The sequence below is a fragment of the Marmota monax genome, unplaced genomic scaffold (genome assembly GCF_021218885.2).
Source record: "Marmota monax isolate L192 unplaced genomic scaffold, Marmota_monax_Labrador192_F-V1.1 WCK01_AAM20220418_F8-fsc00210, whole genome shotgun sequence".
NCBI classification, from domain to species: Eukaryota; Metazoa; Chordata; class Mammalia; order Rodentia; family Sciuridae; genus Marmota; species Marmota monax.
The window spans coordinates 431600-456536 of NW_026695248.1; the positions used below are offsets into that span (position 1 = coordinate 431600).

At 40.3% G+C, this 24937-nt stretch overlaps 1 protein-coding gene across 7 annotated transcripts in view; it reads left to right on the forward strand.

Moving 5' to 3' along the window:
• The window catches only part of Vwa3b (von Willebrand factor A domain containing 3B), a 256834-nt gene that overhangs the window by 176241 nt on the left and 55656 nt on the right, over positions 1-24937 (forward strand). For all 7 annotated transcript variants that reach the window (XM_058578290.1, XM_058578291.1, XM_046440342.2 and 4 more), the window contains 4 exons: positions 3902-4021; positions 4941-5028; positions 5125-5281; positions 20189-20307. In XM_058578290.1, coding sequence (XP_058434273.1) covers positions 3902-4021; positions 4941-5028; positions 5125-5281; positions 20189-20307 — 484 coding nt within the window. The remainder of the gene's footprint in view (positions 1-3901; positions 4022-4940; positions 5029-5124; positions 5282-20188; positions 20308-24937) is intronic.

Genomic DNA, 24937 nt, shown 5'->3' on the forward strand with positions numbered 1-24937 from the left:
TTATGTGGTTTTTTTCCCCCCAGAAATCTTATAGTTTTATGTTTTACATATAAGTCCATGATTCATTTGAGTTTTAGGCCAAATTTCTTTTTCTTTTTGGCCTATAGTTATTGCTTTAGAAGTATTTACTGAAAAGGCTGTACTTCAATCAATTCATCTGAACCTTTGACAAAAACCTTTGGGTATGTTTGTGTGAGTTAAATCTATTTTCTGTATTCTATTCAATTGATCTACTGTCTGTTTCTCTGCCAGTACCACATGGTCTTGATCCATGTGTTTACATGGTAAGTTTTAAAACCAGGTCCAATGATGCTTTCAACCTAACTCTTCAAAATCATTGTAGCTTTTCTAGGACCTGATATGTATGTATACATTTCAGAACATGTTTGTCTATGTTTATAAAAAAAAAAAGATCTTCCTGGGATGTCTTCTGGAGTAGCATTAAACCTACAGATCCATTGGGGAGAACTGTCATCTATAATGCCAGTTGCTCCAACCCATGAACATGGTATGTCTCTTCAGTTAGTCTTTTTTGATGTCTTGCAGTAGCATGTTGTAACTTTCAGCATGTAGGTTATGTAAAAATATGCAGGTGATTTTTTTTTTTTTTTTTTTGGTGCTGGGGAGTGAACCCAGGGCCTTGTGCATGCAAGGCAAGCACTCTACCAACTGCATTATATCCCTAATACAGTGGATTTTTATGTGGATCTTCAACCTTGTGGAACTCAATAGTCCTAGAAGTTCTATTGTCTCTATAGACAAAATGTTATCTGCAAATAGAGTTTTATCTTCTCTTTTCCAATCTTTCTAACTTTATTTCTTCTTCTTGCCCTGCTGCAATAGATAGAACTTCCAGTACCATATTGAAATAAGAGTGGTCATCCTTGCCTTTTATCCGATCTTAGGAAGAAGGAATTTAGTCTTTTCCCATTATGATTTTTAGCTATATGTGGTTGCACATATTGCTTCAAATTGAGAATGTTCTCCATATTCCTAGCTTTATGGAAGTTTTTATCAACAATGGATGCTGGATTTTGGCAAATGCCTTTTCTACATCAATACGTGATTTTTCTTCTTTTGTCTATTGATATGGCAGATTCCATTGATTATGTCCATTTCAAATGGTGAGGAAGCCTTGGATATCTTGAATATTTTCTGCTTGGTCTTGGTGTGCCATTCTTTTAATATGTTGTTAGGTTCTGTTAGCTAATGTTTTGTTGAGAATTTTTGAATCAAAATTGCTGAAGGGTATTGGTCTGTAGTTCTTTCTTAATAATGTCTTTGTCCAATTTTGGTATCAAGCTAATATAGTCTTCATCAAGTGAGTTGGGAAGTTGTCCCTCCTCTTCTATTCCTGGAAGAAACTGATATAATTCTTTTAATGCTTGGTAAAATTATCATGGAACCATTTAAATCTACAGAGTTCTTTTTCAGAATGTTTTTCATTATGAATTCAGTTTCCATAATGGTTTTAACATTATTATTATCTTGTTTAAATTATTATTTCATCTTTTTTAAATGTTAGAAGTTAGTAGGTTTGGGGGAAGAGGTTCATTTTCTTCTACTTTGTTAAATTTCTGAGCACAAGTTGTTCATGATATTCCTTCACTTCCTTTTCATTGGCTGCAAGATCTGAACTAATGCCCTTCCTTTCATTGCTCGCTCTTCGTGCCTTAAGTCTATCTTCTCTCTTTTTGTGTTTTTCATTCTTGCAAGAGGTTTCCTTTCCTATTTTCTCATTTGTTTCAAGAGAATTAGTAATTAACCATGAAAGCATCTGAATGGACAGCTTCTTTGAAGTCCCTGTTGGATAATTCTAATTTCTGATTCATCTTGCTGGCATCAATATTGTTTTTTTTTTCTTTTCTTATTGAAGATTTGATTCTTAGTTCTTGAAAGACAAGTGATTTATTGTAGTATCCTGAACATTTTGTGTATTATTTGGGGGACTTTGGATCCCATGTAAGTCTTTTATTTTGGGGCAGTGGCCACTCTGTTTTAAATTTAGCAATGTAGGCCTTGGCCTGCTTTTGTGGGCTGTGGTTGCTATGGTAGTTTAATTTTTATAGCCTTTGGGGTATATTTCTGGTATTATTATTTTCTTGTTTTTCTGGCATCTCTGGCTCTCCTTTTGGTCCCTGTGGTTTTGCCCAAGGTGGCAACAGAGGTCTCCTCAGACCAGAATGCTAGGTGTCTTCCAGGGGGAAGATTATGGTGGCTTCTCCCACTGCTGTCCCTTGGGGGTCCTCATGTCTCTAGGCAGGAGAGTCCAGCCTTGACCTCACAAGGACATAGAGGCATCCTGGAACAAACCATGAGCTACAACTCAGTCCCTTGTGAATAACCTGTCCACTTGCTCCTGATGTCCCTGTACAAGGGAGAAGTGTCTTATGCTCCTGGGGAAAAACAGGCTTCCCATCCCAGGCCAGTTGGTGGCTGCACCCCCAGTACCAGTCAGTCCTGCCTGCCTCGCCCAGTAAACCTGAGTCTTTCCAGAGCTGTTATTTGCTACTTGTTCAAAACATTTCACTTATAAAAATCCTTGGTATTGGGCAGGCAACCAGGTACTGGATTTTTATTTCATTTTCACTTTCAAAGCAGAAGAGTGCTGAAGTGGAGCTGCTAAGCAGAGTCTGGGGAAGAGTTAGATGCTTGAATCCACTGCTATATGAATCTGTTTTTATTCAGTATCTTCGGGGTGTGGCACTAGGACATCTTTTTGTATGGGGCCTTTGGGAGCTAGATTTAATTTTCTTTTTGCCACAGTCTTGTATCTGGAGGGGTTTGCCTTGTGATTGTGGACAAGGTGGCCTGCCAGTGAGGTCAGCAACAGGAGCTCGGCTCTCCCGTGAGGGTCATTGATCTCTTGCTCACAGACACAGCTCCCGTGAAAATGTGTCTTTCTTCACTCCTGGCTACAGAGGCCGCAAGACCAGTCTCACCTTCTTGTTGCCTAGAAAGAAAAGACAACGAGCACCAGATAGCACAGTCCCTTCTCCATGCATGGAGACCACTAAGTGCCACTGTTCTGTGTAGCAGAGAGTTCATTTGTAGATTATTGGCTAAGCTTCACTTCCACTATCTAATTTCTTATAGGGGAGAGTGAGTCCCCCTCCTTCATTGAAAACATGGATGCATTTCTTTCATGAACGCTTATAGAGAGCCTTGGTGCTTGTGAAGAACACAGAACACATTTACAGTCAGTGTGTGTGTTATCAAGGATGAAAAGGAACCAAGATACCTTGTCACATGCTCATTTAATGCTCACAGATTCAATATCACCATTGCATCAGTCAAGGGACCTACAGAGGGTTAATAACAATGTAAATGAAGTCTGAACAGCAGCTGTGGTGGGCAGAATTTCTAAAAGGGCTCACCAAAGATGTCCTGCCCTAAACCCTGCAGCCTCTGAACATGACAAGACATTGCTCTAGTGGTTATGTCTCATTGACTCAAAGCCAAGATATCCAGGGGGTCCAGTGTGGTCACATGAAATCCCTTGAAAGCTGGTGGCAAAAGAGAGAGGGAGATTTGAGCCATAGTAGGAATTCAGTGCATCATTGTTGGCTTGAAGGTGGCAGAAAGCAGTGTAGGTGCCTTATGATGAGACAGGCTGCTGGCTTAGGAAACGGGAACCTCAGTCCTGCAGCCACAAGGACTGCACCTGCCGACAACGTGAATGAACGTGGAAGTGGGTTTCTTACCAAGAAGAGCACAGCTTGAATTCTGATACAGGGATCAAGTCATTGTCACAGCACTCAGTTTGCCTCAGGGCCACCCCCTGAAGATTGGGACACTAAGGTTGCACTCTTCTTTTAAAGATCTAGGGAAACAGGCGCATTGAATTAAGTATCTCTTTCCACCCCAAATCCTTTTAATCTCTCTCCTGTGGTACCAACAGAATCAACCAAAACCAGCCTGCTTAGAAGCCAGATGTCCGCCCTCAAGAGCCCACCTTGCAGTGAGAGAAAGGACTGTCTCTCCAAATCCAGCAGCTGGACCCTTTCTCTGAGTGACAGAGGCAAGTACATGAGGGTCCCCGTCCCGGGATGTGCTGGCCAGCCTCCTTTGGCCCCGTGTCCCTGTTCTTGAATGAGCTGGATAGGCATATGTTGGGGGAAAATGAATCACGATTTAAAGGTTCTCAGATTTCTTCCCATTTGGAGGGCTCCCCTGTCAATCGGCTCCAACAGCCTTTGTGTGCTGGATTCCTTTGGGCTAGACTTTTGCTGCTTGCACTTTGGTTCAGGACACACCAGCAGCTTGGGGCCACTCTGTGCTTCAAATCGGAACCTTTTATACTTCATAGTGTATTTATTTTTTTCCCATCAATCACTGGTGGTGCTATCTGATGATCCCCTCTCTGACCCAAATTGTTAGCCTTTGGGGGCTAAATATAAAGAAAACTTGACTTTTCCACTTGGAATTTATTCCTATTGATAAAATTATTCTTAAAATAATAAATTTTTAACAGTTGAAGTCCCATATTATTTTCCCCAAACATAAAATAGTTACTAAATAATAAATCCCAAACACACAGACACACGGTCCCCTACTCTTGGCTGATGTGCACCTGTTGTCACTCATCAGAGCCTAATCAAACCCTGTTTTCAGGGCCTGCTCTTTGTGACATTTTTTCCCTCAATGTCACTTACCTTTCATATCTCTGCTACACACACACACACACAGTCCATAAAGGGCTTATCAAACGATGACTAGGATTTGATTTCTTAGGGATTTAGCCAACCCATTTAACCCCTCCCTCCAGATGCTCCTCATTCAGTGAGGTGACATCCCTTTCCATTCATAAAACCAAGTACCTACAAGGGTACACTCTTAAAACTCCAGATACTGATTTCAAAACTTGCCTAACAAGTGTGAACCTGAACTAGTGTGATCCTGTGCACTTTGTCACATACCCGCCATTGTCTCTTCCACAGAGATGAGCATCCTGCTGATGAATGAGTATCCAGACGACAGATCGTCAGATAGATGGACTCGAGAAGGAAGCCAATCCTACGATGACAAGTGAGAGCCTTCCTTTGAGGAGGATAATTTCATTATGTTATTGTTCATGACCCATCAAGACAGAAGTTTTAAAACCCCACAATCCTCTGTTCCTAGCTTTTCAGAGGTGTCCTCAGAGAGCTGGCTTCAGATCCACGGCCTGGTGGCCAGGAAACTCACCATCATGGACGCCTTGTCAGGGACCATGGTGCCCCACAGCCCCACCTACGTTCCCATCTTGGACAAGCATGTCTCCTCCAAGGTCTTTGATGAGGTAACCCGATTGTCTTCATGTCGGTCGCTGCTTGGGATATGTTTAGTTTTCTGTTTAAATAAAAATGAACCCAGTGCAGTTTCCTGTGCAGCTGTAACAAGTATATTTCAGCCATTGGAAGAAATTGTCCTTAAGGCAGGGACAGGGAAAGAAAGAGGCTCTTAAGAGTCCTTGGTTTAAGTTGAGACAGGCGGTGGAGGGCTCGTCCCTCCTGTGGAAGTCCAGAGCTGCAGAAATGCTTGGAAGCTCTCGAGGCCTGAGCCTAGCGTGCATAGCATCCAGGATCAGATGAGTTTGGAAGAACTTGGAAGCGGTCCCGTCCTTGCTTGCTTGCCTTCTTCCTGAATTGAGTGACTTCTTTTTCATCCTAAAGCCCTCCACGGGAAAAGTCAGAGAGTGGGAGAGAGACCAAACCACAGAGAGTGATTGGGTAGCCGTGTGCTCCAGGAGAAACAGCCTGGATGGGGGCAGGGGGGCCTGACGGGCCAGGCAGGCAGCCAGCGCTTCCATATCTGCAGGTTCTGTGTCTGCAGATTCTACTGACCGCATGTTGAAATTCCCAGGAAGACAATGGCATTGTACTGGACGTGTGCAGAGGGGTTTTTCCTTGTTGTTTTTCCTTAAAAATTAATTGTGGCAGCAGGTCCAGTGGCACACACCTGTAACCCCAGCAGCTTGGAAGGCTGAGGCAGGAGGATCAAGAGTTCAAAGCCAGCCTCAGCAACTTAGTGAGGCCCTAAGCAACTCAGTGAGATCCTGACTCTAAATAAAAGTATGTGTTAAGTGGTGAAGTGTCCCTGGATTCCATCCCCAGAACAAAACAAAAAAAGAAGAAAAAAGAAAGAAAAAAAACCTCAGTACTACATAACATTTACATTGTTTACATTGTAAGAAGTACTATAAATCATCTACAGATGATCTAAAGTGTACAGGAGAATGTGCATAAATTGTATGCAAAGACCATGCCATTTGATATAAGGCATTTGAGCATCTGCAGATTTGGTACTTGCTGGTGGGAAAAGGGGTTCCTGGATGCTGAGGGATCCCCCCAGGTACTGACGGATGATTGTACTGAAAAGTTACCATCAAATTTGGCAACTAGGAAGTCCTTGTCCTTAGCAAGAACAATTCCAGGTTCAAAGCCAGCCTCAGCAATTTAGCAAGGCCTTAAGCAACTTAGCGAGGCCCTGTCTCAACATAAAAAAATAAAAAGGGCTGGGGACGTAGCTCTGGTTAAGCGCCCCTAGGTTCAGTCCCTGCTACTAAAAAAAAATAAAAATAAAAACAAAAGAACAATTTCAGGGAGCATGGAGACTCCAGTGGGACATAGAACACAAAAGAATATCAATGTGGAGACTGGGCTCCACTGATTCCTGGCAAAGGTAGCAACTACTGCTTGAAATAGCAGCCCATCAGGCTTTATAGTAGCTAAATGGAAACAATGTCCTTAAAAGACCTTTCTCATACTGAAATATTTACAGAGGAAATGATAAATGTTTGGAACTTGCTTCAACATAAGCTGGATGGTGGGAGTAGTGGGGGAGGGTAGGAGTGGGTGAAACACATTGTTTATAGTTGATAATTGCCGAGGGGGAGGCTGAATGTACTATTCCTTCTGCTTTTTGTATATTTGAGATTTTCCATAAGAAAAAAGTGATAAAAATCAAAATCAAAAAAACATTTTTAAATAGGAAAGTTTAAGGCCAGATTCAACAACTTAGAGAAGCCCTAAGCAACTTAGCCAGATCCTGTCTCAAAATAAAAAAAAATAAAAAGGGCTGGAAATTTGGCTCAGTTTTTAAGTGCCTCTGGGTTCAATCCCCAGTACCCCCCCCCCAATAAAGAAGAAAAAAAAATTGTATCTCCCCTGGAAGTCAACAGGCATCTTGCCAACATCACTGTTCCTACTCGGGCGGTTGAGTGTGGCTTCGTTTCATCTGATTCCTGCCTACTTTGTCTCAAGTTTCCAGAAGCAACAGAAAGGTGAACATTGATTCAATTCATCCAGGAAATTTGGTTACCTTTTCTTCATATTCTGTATATTTCTTACATTAGTATCCTTGAGTTTTTATTTAGAACAAGATATATTTAGTGAAGTCTTCCTGGAAATAGACTTTTCCTGGGTTTATGCCTCTTTCTAAGCCTCCCAAGAACTTGAGACACAGTGAAAAGTAAATTTCTCAAAAATCAGGAAGTGTAAGCAGAAAATCAAAGAAAGAAGTCATAAAGGAAAGATTTATAGACTGAATATATAGAAGGGTTTTTTGCATAGAAACATAAATAAAATGAAGACAGAATTCAGAAAAATATCTGTAACATATGCAACACACAAAGGGTCATGAGAGTATTTTATATGTGTATGTGTGTATCTGTATAAATCAGTGTTCAGCAAAGATACACACATGCACACATACCCATACCACGCAGGAATACGAAAATGATATACACCTTAGTGGAAAATCTAGGGGAAAAAAATCAAAACTACATACAAAATTACTTACCTTCCCTGGTTACCAAATAGTATGACTTAGAAAAAAAATGTAAATTGGAGATCAGTTATACACCCTCCCCCATCAAAGTGGTAAGGTCAAAAAATATTGATAGATACTAACAGCAAAGCTAGAATGAAATGAGAAACTTTACATCCTGCTAGTAGGGGTTTTAATTAGTGTAAGCTTGTGTACAATATCTTCAGATCCTTAAGGGTTTAAAACATTTACCCTTGTAAATCCATATATCACTAGGAATCTATGTAAGTAAATACTTAATTAGAGATATTGACAAATACATGCAAAGAATAATTATTGATGGCTTATATCTAAAAATGAGAAACTTGAAGTCAATCTAAATACCTACTAAGTACATTCCTATAATCACATATTGTATACTCATTGAACACATTTCTGAAGGATAAGTAATGACCTGGGGAAAATCCTCAATATCATACTGAATGGAAAGATCAGGGCACAAAACTGCACGTGTCGTGTGTTGACCGCTGGGTTATAGGTGTGCTCGGCACAGGTGGACAGAGTATCTCCTCATTCCCTTCTTTCTTTTATCAAATGTTAATAGTTTGACTGGGGGTGTGATTGTTGGTAATGTTTTTTTTTAATTATAGATGGACCCAATACCTTTATTTTATTTATTTATTTTTATGTGGTGCTGAGGATCAAACCCAGTGCCTCACACAAGCCAGATGAGTACACTACCACTGAGCCACAACCCCAGCCCCTAATGTTTGTTTTTTATTTATATGCTTGTATGTTTTTATTGTAGATTAACTCTGAACCTACATGAATTACATACTGAGGAAAAGTTAAGAAAAGCAGAATTAACAGCAAAAGAGAAGATGGTGAAAATACAAAAAGAACTCGATTGTTAGTTAATTCGTTTTTTTTATCTGATGAGTGATGTATGAATAGATTTTCAGCATGAATAATTTAACCCATATAAAAGTCTTCAGAGGAATCTCTGGATGCTTCTCTGACATGAAGGGAACACTGAATAGTTTGGTGAATTTCCTTCTAATTCTTTTCCTATACACACACGGATCAATGTGTGTGTATATATAACATGCTATTTATACATAATAATTTTAATCAATATAAATAAGGCAATACCACATGAATTTACTGTTTGATCTTTTGAAAAATGTGTCTTAGAGGGCTGGAATTGTGGCTCAGTGGTAGAGCGCTTGCCTGGCATGCATGAGGCCCTGGGTTTGATCCTCAGTATTGCATATAAATTAATTAATTAAAAGATCCATTGACAACTAAAAAATATCTTAAAAAAAAGAAAAGAAAAATGTGTCTTAGAGACCTTTCCACACCATAGATCTGGGTCAGTCTTACTCTCTTCAGTTGCAATGTTCTTCCGTATTATTAAGGGACACCTACATCATGTCCTTCCTTCCCTATAGATTTCACTGCACATTGTTGGCACATGGACAAGACAACCTTTGGGACAGATTCCCTCCAGTGGGATTGCTGGACCCAAAGGACCTGTGCATTTTCCATTTTGACGGGGAAGTCCAAATCATTTTCTAAATACATTTTATACTTCCACCAGTCTGTACCCCACAGGCGGTGTATGATAGGGCCCTTTCCTGAAGAGGAACCCTATGATGCTGTTGGTGATATGCTTTCTGGGTGTGGAGATGCGCTGGTGGTGCTGAAGGTGGTGTGCCGGTATGAACTGTTCTTCAACCTGCCCTCCCCTCGCTGGCTCATATGCTGTAGAAGCAAACATAGTAACTTAGTCCCACAGTCAGAAATTGTTTCTTGGGGATGTATCCTATACATGTGTGCTCTGGGAGGAGCGTTGTTACTTACTCTGAGATTGCTATAGTATTAGAAGAAGTAATGCATACAGTGGGTAGTACTTAGAGGCGTTTAATTACATGCCTTCTGCATGCCGGTGCTGGGCTCTGGAATACGTGTCAAGGACAGCTGACGTGTGGGAGAGGCCCCAACTTGATTCCTTGTCAAGGAAGGTTTGTCTTAGCAGGTGTCAGCGTCATGAAGTGGAGGAGGCTGAGGGTCCCTGGCAGGGGCTGCTGTGGGCCAGCCTGTGGGCCAGCGTTTGTTCTAGGAATCTTCCAGGTTGATGAAGGGTGCACCATGGCTGAATTGAGGAGTTTGAACTTCATCCTGAGGGGAATGAAGGGCTCTCAGCAGACGATAGAAAATTAATCTGAGGTCCTGGCTGCCATGAGCAGGCTGAGGGGAGAGGAGCGAGGTTGGGAAGATGGGCGGGGAGGCACGCTGTGGGCAGCCCAGACCTAGTGGCGCCCGAGTGCATCCAAGGCCATTATCTAGTCAAGTGGACAGGGCCGAGCAGTGTGTGGCTGGCAAAGAAAAATGTCAAGACTGCTATCAAGATTGCAGCCTGGATGATCTAGAAGGAAGAGGCCGGGAGGGAAAGTAGTGAGAGTCCTGGCTTTATAACATTCCAGTCTTCTGCCCCTAGAAAGCAAAGCCAAAGGGGGTGGACATTTTCAAGGGACAGGGGCCAGCTGCCAGCAAACCCATCCCCTCTTATTGGTAGGAAGAGCACAACTCTTGGTGGTGCAAGACATATACTGCAATAAATCTCAATTTTATCATCAAAGCACACACTGTACTTAAAATATTTTCAAGTTTATTTCATTTTATTGGTACTGGGGATTGAACCCAGGAGAGTTCTGCTTCTGAGCTACAACGCCAACCTTTTATAATCTTTTTTTTTTCTTTTGAGATGGGGTCTTGCTCAATTGCCCAGGCAGGCCTTGAATAGGCTATCACACCCCTGCAAAAATTATTTATTTTTGATTGACAAATCATAATTGTATACATTGATGGGGTACAATTTGATGTTTTGATATATGTACAATGTGGCATTATTCATGATTAAATTAAGCTCATTAACATATATATCACCCCCATTGCTTTTCTTTCTTTTATTTTTGCTTCTCTCTCTCTCTCTCTCTCTTTTCCTCTACTGGGGATTGACCCCAGGGGTACTATCCTGCTGAGCTGCATCCCCATTCCTTTTTCATTTTTTATTTTGAGAAAGGGTCTCATTAAGTTGCCCAGGCTGACCTCAAACTTTCAATCCTCCGGCCTCCTTGATTGCTGGCCGTGCACCACTGTGCCAGAACTTGCCTATTCTTTTTTTTTTTTATTTGTTCCTTTTAGATGTACTAACAGTAGAGTGTATTCTGACATATCATACACATATGTAGTACAGCTTCCCATTCTTGTGGTTGTACATGATGAGGAATTTCACTGGTCGTATAGTCATGTATGAACATAGGAAAGTGATGTCCAATTCATTCTACTCTTTTTCCTATTCCCATCTTCCCTCCCTTCCCTTCATTCCCTTTTGTCTAATCCACTGAACTTTTATCCCCCCCCCCCCACCTATTTGTGGGTTAGTATCCGCATGTCAGAGAGAACATTCAGCCTTTGGTTTGTGGGGGTTGGCTTATTTCACTTAGCATGATATTCTCCAGATCCATCTATTTACTGGCAACTGCCATTATTTCATTATTAACTGTGTAATATTCCATTGTATAGATTATACCACATTTTCTTAATCAATTCATCTGTTGAAGAGCACATAGATTGGTTCCATGGTTTAACTATTGTGAATTAAGCTGCTACAAACATTGATGTGGCTGTGTCACTGCGTCAAATAGTAGCTCCATTCCAAGTTTTCTGAGGAATCTCCATTGTGCTTTCCAGAGTGGTTGCACCAATTTGCAGTCCCACCAGCAATGTATGAGTGAACCTTTTCCCCCATATCCTTACCAACATTTATTGTCACTTGTATTCTTTATAATTGCCATTCTGACTGGAATGAGATGGAATCTCAGTATAGTTTTAATTTTCATTTGTCTGTTAGTTTTTTTTTTAATATGAGATTGCTTGACTTTATTTATATATAGAACCTAAAAAAAAAAGTTGAACTCATAGAAATAGAAAGTAGAGTGATGGTCAGCTGGAGTGGAGGGGGTCCGGATGGGAGTGTTGGTAAAGGGTACAGTTTCACATAGGCAGGAGGAATAGGTTTTGAGATCTACTGCAGAGTAGGGTAACTAGAGTGGAAAACAATGTGTTCTATTCCAAAATAACTAAGTAAATTTCAAATGTCTTGCATTTTTATCTTTTATTCCCTAATATTTTCTCTGACTAGAAGAAACCCTCAGCTATAAATAGAAAAAAAAATAGCGATAATATCTAAAATATCCCCCACTTCATTTTATATATATATATATATATATATATATATATATATATATATATATATATATATATCTTTGAGATTTGGACCAAACATTTTATGATCAAGTAGACTGGAGCTGGAGGGCACCATGGTTGCACCTCCGTTTTCACTGAGAACTTTGACTGACTTACCCTCTCCTGTGAGTGGCCACGTCTGCCTGGGCTGAGCTGTGAAACAGCGTTTGGTTTTGTCCCCTCTGTTTCTTTCATTCATGACTTATGTATGGGCCCTCTCTTCTTCTGGAACACAATGCAGTCTCAGTTTTTAGTTTCCTGGACCAGCATCAAATCTGTCACCTTGGAAATGAAGTGTTGAGTAGAGAGGTTGCCCTGGCAACGCTTCATTACAAGATGCAAAGTGAGCCAGATCATTTTATCTCCCCTCTTGCAAAAAAGATTGGTCCATCACCACGTCGTATACGGGACAAAACTGCCTCAACCATCTGAGGAACCTAGAATTTGAAGCTCTTCATTGCTAATTGCTTTGAAAAAAAAAAAAAAGATTGGAATCATCTGGAAACATCTGTCTGCATTCTGGAGAATCTGCATTACCATCCATCATCAATGTCACCATCATAGCTTTCTCAGGGTCCCATCAAGGCTTTCTGCTTTGATTGAAGCTGCATTGTGTACATAGATGTGTGCATTTATGCCATAGCTCTATCATTTACTCCTGAAGGACTGTGACAAGGTCCCTAATCTATTATGAGACGGACCCTCATCACACATTGGGCTCTGAGAGAAGCACTTAATACCACTCAAGTGTCTCATCTGAAACTCAGAGCAGCCTGAGCTGTGGCTGGTCACCCTTACCTAGCTGACAAGGAATGTCAGGTGCAAGAGATCTGGAATGCTGCCAAAGTCGTGACATCTTGTTGCTTTCCACTACAGTGGCCTTGAACATAAAGCTATATATTGATCGAAAAGCTTTTTAAAGTAAAATTTTAAAATGATGGTTATTGCAGAAGATATGTGTGTATGTGTGTGCGTGCGAGTGTGTGTGTGTGTGTGTGTGTTTATAATTCTTTTCATTATACAGAATGATCAGAAACTACAGGTAAGTGGAAAAGAAAGGAACAATAGAGTTAGAATCCCCCAGGGGTGACTCACCTGGCGCTTTCTCTGGTTAGACCTTTTCCACGGCACATATTTTTTGCTTTTTGGTTTTGTTTTTCCCCAATGAAGTCAAACTGAACATGCTATTGGTACCTGCCTTTTGCTCAGCATCTCTCATGAACATTATTCACTGTCAGCACGAAGCTCCTCAGCTCTTTACAGGTCTGAATTAAAAATGCTGAGATACCATCATCGCTGCGGTAACAGGTTTTCATGGGCTTACGAGTGACCTTCTTCACACGCCGATGTGCCAGTTAATTTGGTGGCCTGCCTTCTGTCTGTTCTGTGGAGCTGAAAGCTGAGGACGTGTCACGTTAGCACTCAGCGGTGTGCACCATTGCAATAGCTATTGCATCCATGGTATTTATTCATGTGGGATTTGCACTATTTGCATGTTCATTACACACATCCAATCAGAACCTCTCCTTGGCCGATTTGGTAGTAAATTCTGGATGTTTAATGGAAACACTGATTTAGTTGAAAAATAGTGACATTGGTGAATTCAGACAGGATTGAATAATAAATATATAATAATCTCTATTTTCATACTATTTTCTCAATTTCAAAATGTTTGGGATGGTTCTAGTTTAGCAGGTAATAGCTGTGTCTGTAGTTTGGTATTGTGTGTGTGTGTGTTTTTTTTTTTTGTACCAGGGATTGAACCCAGGGGCACTTAACCACTGAGCCACATCCCCAGCCCTTTTTAATATTTTACTAAGAGACAGGGTCTCACTGAGTTGCTTAGCACCTCGCTAAGTTGCTGAGGCTGGCTTTGAACTCATGATTCTCCTGCCTTAGCATCCTGAACTTCTGGGATTACAGACTTGTGCCAGGGCACCCACCTATAGTTTTGTATTCTATTTTCTTCATTTAGCCTATGTTCTGAATGTTTTTCCTCATAATGACCATTTTTGGATGAATTTTAATGATTGCTCTACTATTCAATAATATGAACTACTACAATTTACCTAATTGTTCCTCCTGTTATTAGGTAGCTTATTTGGAGTTTAATGAATGTCCATTTTCCTATGTCTTTTTGCTATCACTAAAGCAGAATAGTAAAACAAAACAAAACCCCAAATTTTTCAGTTGTTACGTAAAAATGGTACCATATTTAATTTTAATATTCAATTATTTTATCATTTGCAAACAGTTTTCTTATATAAATACAGATCTTAAATATTTTTTATATTATTCATATACTTGGCATATTCTTAAAATATTCTTTTAAAATAGTATTAAGATATTCTTCAAAAACAACAGAGTTATGCTTCATCCCGTGCTTCAATGACCAAGAATTTAAATTTGGTAGAATTCAAACTTATTTATGCTTTATAAAAAGATAAATTTAAAAGAAAAAGTCTTGGGGCCTTAGTCATTATTCTAATTTGTATATGGTTTTACTCTCTTGTGTATTCAATAAATGATGACTTTGTACATGTATTGTGCCAGTAACTACTATTTTTTAAAAGAGCCTAAAGAACTCTGGAGTTTGGTATGGAAAGAGAAGCCATATAACAAAAATAGCAATTAAATGCATTTGACTATAAAGGAACTGAATGAAAAAGTATGCAGAGACTGCCTAATATCTGTAGAGGGCGAGGATAAGTACCATTATCATTATTAATAAAGTTGTTCTTGAAATATAAGCAACCACAAACGTTAGCACAGATGTGGGGGAAAAGGTACACTCAGACATTGCTGGTGGGACTGTAAATTGGTGCAACCACTCTGGAAAACAATATGGAGATTCCTCAGAAATCTTGGAATGGAACCATCATTTGACCCAATTATCCCACTCCTAAATTCATACTCAAAGAACTTAAAATCAGCATATTACAGTGATACAGCCACATCGATGTTTATAGCAATTCAATTCACAACAGCTAGACTATGGAGCCAACGTAGGTACTCTTCAACAGATGAATGGAAAAAAAATGTGAGATATATACACACGCACACACACACACACACACACACTGGAATATTAGTTAGCCATAAAGAAGAAGGAAATTATGGCATTTGTCAGTAAATAAGGGAATTCTAGACTATCATGCTAAGTGAAATAAGTCAATCCCTAAAAACCAAAGGCTGAATGTTTTGTCTTATATGCAGATACTAATTCACAATAGGGGTGGGGTGGGGGTTAGGGAAGAATAGAAGTACTTTGGATTAGACAAAGGGGAACAAAAGGAAGGGAGGGCAAATGGGAATATGAAAGATAGTAGAATGAATGGGACATTATTTTCCTATGTGCGTGTATGATTACACGACCAACGTAATTCTATATCCTGTACAACCAGAAGAATGAGAAGTTATTCATGTACGTAAAATATGTCAAATACATTCTCCTATCATGTATAACTAGTTAGAACCAATTTTTTAAAAAAGAAGACCTCATGAGAATGTTAAAAAATAATAAAAAATAAAATTGCTCTTGAGTTCAGTGGTTGCCTTTGGGTATTTGATCTAACAGAAGATTTCTAACATAATCAGCCCAAATTGGCCTGACCATGAATTCTAGCAATTTCCTCTGTGTTTGTGGTCAGGACCTATCCTCCCTCTCTCTCCCCCCTTCATTCTGTCCCTGTCTGTCTGTCTCTGCACTCACACAACCCTCACAAACTGTTGTCCCAAAGGGTGTGATCATCAGTACGGATTTGGTAAGGCCTCTGGGTCAGCCTCAAGAAAATGGAAGCAGCAGTACCTCGAGGCTTCCTTTTGCTATCAACTACGGTCCACAGGGTCCCTCACTGTATTAATAAGCCAGCCACATTCAAAAGTGGCATGATCGGGGGCTTTTATTATCCTCAGCTTCCTCGTGAGCCCCACTTCCCTCCCCACTGGCTTGCTTCTGGTCCCCCCAGCCCTGAGAAAGCCCCTTATGACCTCAGAGTCACATTAAGTTTGACATCATAAAGAGGGTGTCGCATCTGACCTGCTGGGCCAGCACCATGCTGTAAAAACTAAGACCACAGACAGAAGGTGTGGGGTAATGCCTTTGTCTTTCCCCAAATCTGCATGCAGAAAGGGGGGAGGAGTGGGTGCATACAAGCCAATTTGAATGACCACACTGAAGTCGGCCATGACCATGGAAGGCATGAGATCGAAGTCCACAAAAGAGGGAAGTAGCCCATGAATGGGGTTTCTTAAGTCCAAGAGTCAAGATGATCGTGGTGAAAAATGTTATAATATTTCTAAGTATTCAGGGGTATGGATTTACAGCTGAGGCATTAGTTGACAAACTAGGAGAGCTATTTATAGACTTCTAAAGTTTGGGGTTTTTTCCCCCTCCCAAGGGAGATTAAAATGTGTCTTTCATTCTGCAGAGATGACTTTTTTTTTCCCCTTTGAAAGTGTATATGACCCGTAGCTCTATTTTGAGAGATGTTTGTTCCCCACGTACACAAGCTTCGGTCTCAAAGCCTAGTGGTGCCACCTTTAACCCAGTGTTCTGGTCCCTTCCTTTTGACCAGATTGTTCAGAAGCCACTGGCTGGTTTTTAAGTAGCGGGGTTGGACCATGTGACCTGTAACTTCATTTCTTTCTCTTTGGTTTTCTAAATCTTTGCCAGTTGGTGTGTTTGTTTGAGTCTTGATGGTTTAATTATAAAATTAATTTATGTATTTGAAAAAAAAACTAATAATTAATTTATGTATTTGAAAAAAAAAAGAACTAAATAGTTAAGAGAGAAAGTCCTACCCGCCTCTCTTCACTTGCCCTGAATCCCAGATTTTGAGAAGTAACCGCTGTTGGTCATTGTAAACCTCATCTTATTCCTGTGTTAGATATGCTTTAAAATAAATAAAGCATCACAGATAAAGTTGAGGACCCTGTATCACCTTTTTTGATCCCATTCTCCCCCCAGAGGAAAACAGCAGCCTATATTTCCATGTATGTTTTAAAACTTTTAGTACAAAGAGCACTAAAGCATTGCTCTCCAGGTTTAAAACTCATATTGTCAAGGAATAAAAACAAAATGGAGTCGCATTTGCTCGTGACACGGAAAACAGTCAGACGGCCACTGTTCATCAGACCCCTGACGGGCCAGCAGCTGAAGCTCTGAACCCTGCTGCAGGCCCCCCCCCCCCCCCGCCCCACTCCAAGAAAGCTGACCCTTAAAACACTGTTGACCCTGACCTTCTGCAAAATGGACCTCCTCCCCCAAACGACACAGGGACTGAGACCACACCCAATTCCTTTCTCACAAACAGCTTGACTAATCATAGTCCTAGCAGGTAATGCAATCTCCAGTCCTCAGAAGGGTAAAGCTAGAAATTCAGCTGCCATTTTGTAAAATCTTGGAGGACATTTCCCCAATGTTGCCTCTCTGATAATCTGTTCTTTTGAAATTTCTATTAATATAAAAGATTCTCAGTCTCTTTATACATATACCTACCTATCATCTATTTATCTATAATTTTTGGCTTTTGGCCTTTCTGTGCTATATTCTGGGGAAAGGCATCCAGTATTATCATTCACCCATTCTTTTCTTAAAGACTATTTTGTCTGCTCTAGAATTTTATTCTGTTAAGATGCATCTTTGTTTCAGTTCCATTGTCTTAGGTTTTAAAATTTTTTGTAGTTTTTTAAAAATATAGTTGTTATTTTTCATCTAAATTATTGGAATAGAGTTGGCAGTCAAACTTCTTAATTTTTCTTTGACATCCATTGCTTCTTGTGGCACTTGAGTAAAGTTTTGTAGTTTTATCTTTTTTGTCTTTGAACAGCTTAGTTGTAAGTCCTTTTAATAATAATTTAAAGTCATTTTTAGAGATGGCTCATAAAATTAATTTAAGTGCATTGACATTTTGATTGTTAATTTCCTCAACTAATATTTTTGGCATTTGTGTTCTTTTTCTTTGCTCTTCTGTTTTGAAGTTGCCTGAATCCACCCTCTTGGCCCTCAACACCAGGGACAACACATGGATATTTAGGGCATTGATTCCATGGTGATATTGTGGCTATCACAGAGACAAAAAGTGGTCTGGTTTAGTGCCTGGTTGTAAAGCCACAGGAGTGTCCTTTCACTAGGCAGGGCCTTCTTTCGGGGCTGAGACCTTCGTACCAGTTGACATCAGTCACTGAGGTGACTTCTTTTCCAGAGCACTCCTGGTCCCATTTGGTCCTGCTTTGCCGGAGCTGAGCTCCCACTGCCCCACCATCATGGGGGCCAGAACCAACAGCCATGGCTTTAGCCCTGCTCACCATTCACATTTCTGTCCATCTTTTATCAACCATGCTTCTGTCTTTTTTCTTTCTTTCTATGAATTATTTTATTAAATAATAATAACAAATTTTTTGGAAGATTTTAGTGGCAGGGAGGAACAGAAAACCATGATCTCTATCATCCTAATTAAAAGTAAAATATTTACTTCTTCAGAGCAATGAGAAGTTATGCTCCATTTATGTACAATGTGTCAAAATGCATTCTCATGTCATGTATAACTAATTAGAACAAATTTTAAAAATTTACTTTTTAAAATAATTTCCCCCATTTCCAAAATGTCTTCATGTTCATTATGATCAGAATCAGGATTTTGAAACAACGATAGTATAGCTTAGTATTTTCCTATTAGATTTTTTCTTTTTGTTTAAATGTTAAATAATAGAATATACCTATATTATTATTATTATTATTATTATTATTATTATTATTATTATTATTATTAAATATAGGAATCTTACATACTGCCCAGGCTGGTCTTAAACTTCTGAGCTCAAGTTATCCTCCAGCCTCTGCCTCCTAAGGAGCTGGGCCTACAGGGATGTACCACTGCACCCAACTTGGAATATACCTTTTGATGATTTATGTCTACCATTTATCAACAAATATTTGGTGAGGGCCTATGAAGTTCCAGGTACTGTGCTAGATGGTAGGAGTTTAGTAGTGACTGAAACAAAGTTCCTGCACAGAGCTCACATTCTGCTAGGGAGAGACGGGTAAAATGCAAATAGGCAAATATAAAATGGTGGGTACTATTAGGATGAAAGAAGTCTTGGGAACAGAAGAATATGATAGAGGGTTCTGGTTCTAGGGAAGATGGAGTGAGCGTCCTTCACCCTGTTTCTCCACTTAAATCAAACTATAAATCCTGGACAGAGTACTTAGGTGACCAATAAACTGACATGGAAATGGTCCCAAGAGAATTGGGGAGGGATACCAGAGTTTGAAGTTCCACCTAGTCAGCGATAAGTTGACCATTTTTCTCCCTGGAATTGACTGGCATGGAATCAGAGGTATCCCAAACCCACAAGTAAGCACCAGATGCGGGAAGCAGAACCCAGAAAAGTCTCTATTTTTGGTACTCTGCTATTCTTGGAGCCACTATTCCTTCCTCGTTTACCAAGTGTAACAGCCTCTTACAAATTGATGAGGAAAAATAGCCAAGAGATATGAACCAACATCAGATATTCTCAAAAGTTTAAGAAAATATGAAATAAATATATTAAAAAGATGTTTAATTCAACTAAGTCACTTACAAAGAAGCAACAATGAGATCCATTTCCTTTTGGCAGGTGTGTGCTTAACAATGTATTAATAATAATAATAATACAATATTAACATTGTTATTAATAATATGTATCAATAGTACAATAATAATGTATTATTAATAATTTTTTTTCAATTTTTTTATGAACATGTAATAATTATGTATATTTAAGGAGTCCTATTTTTTATTGCCTGCTCTTTCCAACTTGATAGATGCTCTTGGAAATCATACTCAATGTTAAGTAGGGTTTCCTGAAGCAGTTTTGGGATTTGGGTGGTGGTTGTTTTGGGTGTGATGATGTGGTGTTTTAAAAATGTAGTTTTAAAATATAGAGTTTTAAGACCTGGAAGGGAAAAGTTAGCAATGACATCTGATCCTTATGGTTCATGACTCCCTCCACCTTCCACTTTTCTACATTTATAAGTTGTTGATTTTATAGTTGGAAAAACCGCCCACGGCCCTGCCCCTCCAGCTCTGCAGGCACCTGGGGACCTGTCAAGTGACACCTGCTTTCCTTTGGTTTCGGCCTGTAGGTATTTCCTCTGGCACACGTGTGCAACGACACGAATAAGATGACACTGATCAATCCCCAAGGAGTCAAACTCAATATCTACAAGCAGAAAGTGGAGCAGGCCATTAAATCCTATGAAAAGTGAGTACTAGTCCCGACCGCTCTTCAGCGGACGCGGAATTTGTTTCAGCCTGTTTTCTCTCGCGTGCCCTTGTTTGGCTTAAGTTTGTGTTTGTTTGTTTTTAATTTGAAGCAGCTATTTAAAAATCATCCAACATCAATATAAGCCGCTGTGTAGGGACTTCTTATGTACCCGAATATTCCCAAGAGTTCTCGAGAAACCATCTTTCCTTTCCAGCCTCGACAGAAACCTTATGTTCCGTTAGCTTTTCCTCTTGGCCCAGTGAATTGGGTCATTTCCACATCTAACGTTGTGTAAAATGACTGTGAAAGCACCACAGTGACGAGATATAGAGATCACAGAGCCAGCCCTCTGTATCTGTGGGGTCTGCATTGGCTGATTCAATGACCCATGGATTGAAAATATGCAAAACAAAAAAGTTGCGTCTGCGCTGCCCATGAATAGACTTGGTTTTCTTGTCAGGACTCCTCAGACAATGCCCACAGAACAACTATTTACATGGCATTTACCCTGTGTTAGGCATTATAGGCAATTTAGAGATGATTTTAAGTGTACAGGAGACTATGAATAGGCTCTGTGGACATACTGGGTATGTCTTTTTATGGAAGGGCTTGGGCATCCTTGGATTTGGTATCTGGGGGTGGGCAGGAAGTCCTGGGACTAACCCCCATGGATACTGAGGGACAACTCTATACATATAGATTATTATTTGAAAGTTTTTGTATCTCCGGGCATGGTGGCACACGCCTACAATCCCAGTGGCTCAGGAGGCTGAAGCAAGAGGATCGTGAGTTCAAAGCCAGCCTCAGCAACAGCGAGGCACTAAGCCCCTCAGTGAGACCCTGTCTCTAAATAAAATTAAAAAATAGGGCCGGGGATGTGGCTCAGTGGTTGAGTGCCCCTGAGTTCAATCCCTGGTACAAAAAAAAAAAAAAAAACTTTTTGTATCAAGTTCAAGATGACCAAGCTGACTCAACAGTGCCATCTCCCACCCCAGCATAGAATTAATCCTTGATACACAGCTCTTAGACGTGGACTGTGCCCAGATTCTTCAGGCAAGTCTGCTCTTCTTTCTGGAAGCTGGGCTCTTGGTTTTTTGTTTTTTGTTTTTCTTTCTTTCTCTACTACATATGAGAAAAAATGAAATAAAAACACAAAAGTCAATGATGTAGCCAGGCCAGCATTTATTAATCTCTACTCATTTTGTGGTGGGCCTACTATGTGTTCAAAGTAAGTATAGGCACTCGTACATTGCTGGTGGGACTGCAAATGGTGCAATCAGTCTGGAAAGCAGTATGGAGATTCCTCAGGAAACTAGGAATGGAACCACCATTTGACCCAGCAATCCCACTCCTAGGTTTATACCCAAAGGACTTAAAATCAGCATACTATAGTGACACAGCCCCATCAATGTTTATAACAATTTAATTCACAATAGCTAAACTATGGAACCAACTTAGGTGCCCTTCAATAGATGAATGGATAAAGAAAATGTGGTGTCTACACACAATGGAATGTTACTCAGCCATAAAGAAGAATGAAATTATGGTATTTGATGGTAAATGGGTGAAACTGGAGACTATCATGCCAAGTGAAATAAGCCAGCTCCCCAAAACCAAAGGCTGAATGCTCTCTCTGATATGTGGATGCTAACCCATAATAAGGGGGAAGGGAAGGGAGGTATAGAAGTTCATTGAATTAGACAAAGGGGAATGAAGGGAAGGGAGAGGGGATGGGAATTGGAGAGACAGTAGAATGAATCAGATATCACTTTACTACGTTCGTATATGAACACACGACCAGTGAAACTCTACATCATGTTCAACCACAAGAATGGGAAGTCATACTCCGTGTGTATGATATGTCAGAATATACTCTACTGTCATATATACCTAAAAAGAACAAATTTTTTAAAAGTCAGAAATAAAATAAATAAATACCACTAAATTAATACATAAAAATGTATGTATCCCTTCACAGAAAATATAAATAATATACATAATTATTTTTTTTTAAAAAAAGAAGAAAGTACAGAGCTTGACTCCTGCCTGCAGGGAGTGCCAATCCATCCCACTGAGAGGCCTTGGCCTACCATGTCCATCACAGGCCTCTCCAAGCCCCCCTTCAACTGGAGCCTCTTCCATTGGGCCTCCCTTAAGAATCGAGGCCATGGTATGTGGGCTCCCTCAGCGGCCTCCGTGGGCTCCTCAGCTCAGGTTGAGGGCATCTGTTCCAAAATGCTTAGGATCACAAGTATTTCAGATTTGGGATTCTTTTTTTCAGATTTTGGATATTTCCCTATGTAACACGAGCTATCCTGGGGAGAAGACCCACGTCCAAATAAAATTCACTTAGGTTTCATAAACACCATATATACATAGCTTGGAGGTAATTTTGAGCAATATTTAAAATCATTCTGTGCACAAGAGTTTAGGGGTTTGGATATTTTCCACTGTGGTGTCAGGTGGGGAAGGTCGACAGGTTTGGGATTGGGAATGTTTGGATTAAGGAGGCCCCCGCTGTACTCCTCGGCACCTCAGCCTGCCCTCCACCTTTCTGTCACAGGTGGGACAGGCTCTGATGCTTCCTTTCGGGCATTTCCCGAAAGGCCTCCAGGAACGTAGCTCCTCTTCCTGCCTTGCTGCTGTCCCGCCCTGGGCCCCCCGTCCTTCTTGCCTCAGCACCAATCACCTCCTCGGAGGGGCCATTCCACGGGCCCTTTCTACTGCCCGCCTGCATGTGGCCCTCAAGGGACTCACGGCTACTGCTCAGTCCTCAGGCTTGCTGACCACCTCTCCTCCTAACCCGGGGCTGTTAGCTCCAGAGCCAGGGGCTGGCCAACCTTGTTTCCCCCTTATCTATTCCTCCTTGCAGGTGTTTGTATATTTGACCATTTTAATTCAAATTTGATATGATTCCAGTTTAGTTGTTATAATTTTTCAAAATCAGGTATTCCAGATGTAACATCATAATACCACTCAAGTTCTAATGTTGTTTTCTTGTGTGATTCGGATATTTGTGTCCTATAATTTGTACCAGTCTGTGAAAGCCTGGTGCACGGCCACCAGCTGGAGCTTTGGGGCCAGACAGAGCTTGTAGGTTTCCCTCGGGGCCCTGATGCTCATGCTGGGCAAGTGTATGACATTCATGAGCCTCAGATTCCTTATTTACAATAGAACTCATCTCACGGGGCTCTCACAAGGCCTATGTAAATCATATCTAAAGAGCAATTAATGTGAAGTATTTCCCCCTTTCCTTCCCTGACTCTGGTGATCGTAAAGTAACCATGAATACATGCGCTGTCCTTGTCACAAGGCTCTTCCCACTGGGCTCGCGTTTTCCCCAGGGCTTCAGGAAGGACAGGGACGCCCCATTCAAGGGCAAAAATGTGCTTCTTTCTTAAAAGCAAAACCCCAGTACAGATGTGGTAATGATTCGTCCCACTTCCTACTTCTGAGTGAAAAACCTTTCAGTCACTGCAAGTTCAACATCTCCGCTCTGAAAATCCAAAATCCAGAATGCTCCAAAATCTAAAAAGTCTTAAGTGCCCATATGATGCCAAAAATGGAAAATTTCACACCAGGTTTCATATGAAAGATCAGAGCCAAAATGCAGGAACACTAAAATATTCTATCAAGTTACTTTCAGGTTGTATGTATAAGGTGTATATGAAATATAAATGAATTCTTGCTTAGACTTGAGTCCCACCCCCAAGACTTCTCATTATGAGTATGTAAATATATTCCAAAGTCTGAAAAAAAAATCTGAAACACTCTGGTCCCAAGAATTTCAGAAAAGAGATACTCAAGTTCTGTTGTTACTTGTAAAGAATAATAATTTTAATATTAATGAGACCAACTCTAATGGGACTGGTATTTAATCCTATTTAGTATTGCTTTAATTAACATTGGTATTATGAAGATTATGTTCATAGTAAGTCTTTTAATATAAAAATTAATATTATAAAGAACAAAAATTTCTGGTCTTTCACATTCAGTGGTGCTTAAGAGTTCTGTTGGTATAAATATAGATTCTCTTTTCATCTTCCTCCACCTTTCTGGAGGTATATGAAATAGGAAAAGTAATTGATGAAGGGTTCCTCCCGCCATCCTCAACATTACATTTCTGAGGAGTTTCCCACCAAAGTAAGTCAGATGTAACTTTAAATAAACTTCATCTAACCTTAAATCCGTTATGATTAGGTTAGCAAATGGGAAATGGGAAGCTCATTCTTTGACCAAAATAATGGAATTTACTAGCCATCCTGGTCCCATTTAGTGGCCATGTGTGGTGACCTCCTGTTACAGTATTTCCAGAATTGAGGCAGCAATTTGGGCTTGTGTGTCTCAGCATGAGCTTTGCATATTTACAGAGCTGTCTGAATTCAGAGGTGATTTTTCTGATTGCAAGTTCTAAAGTCAAGGTCGCCGCTCGAAGGTCCACAGAAGTCTGGGTTCTAACCTGGCTCTTCGACCAGGCATGGAAACCTCTGCTTATGGTGGCTCATTTGCTAAGTTGGCTGCTGGCCAGACTTCTGAAGCATCATTATTTACAGATTGCTTTGCCAGTGAGTCAATTCTCCGTGCAAGAAGATTTGAGAACTAGAAATATAGTGAGCCAGTGAATGCA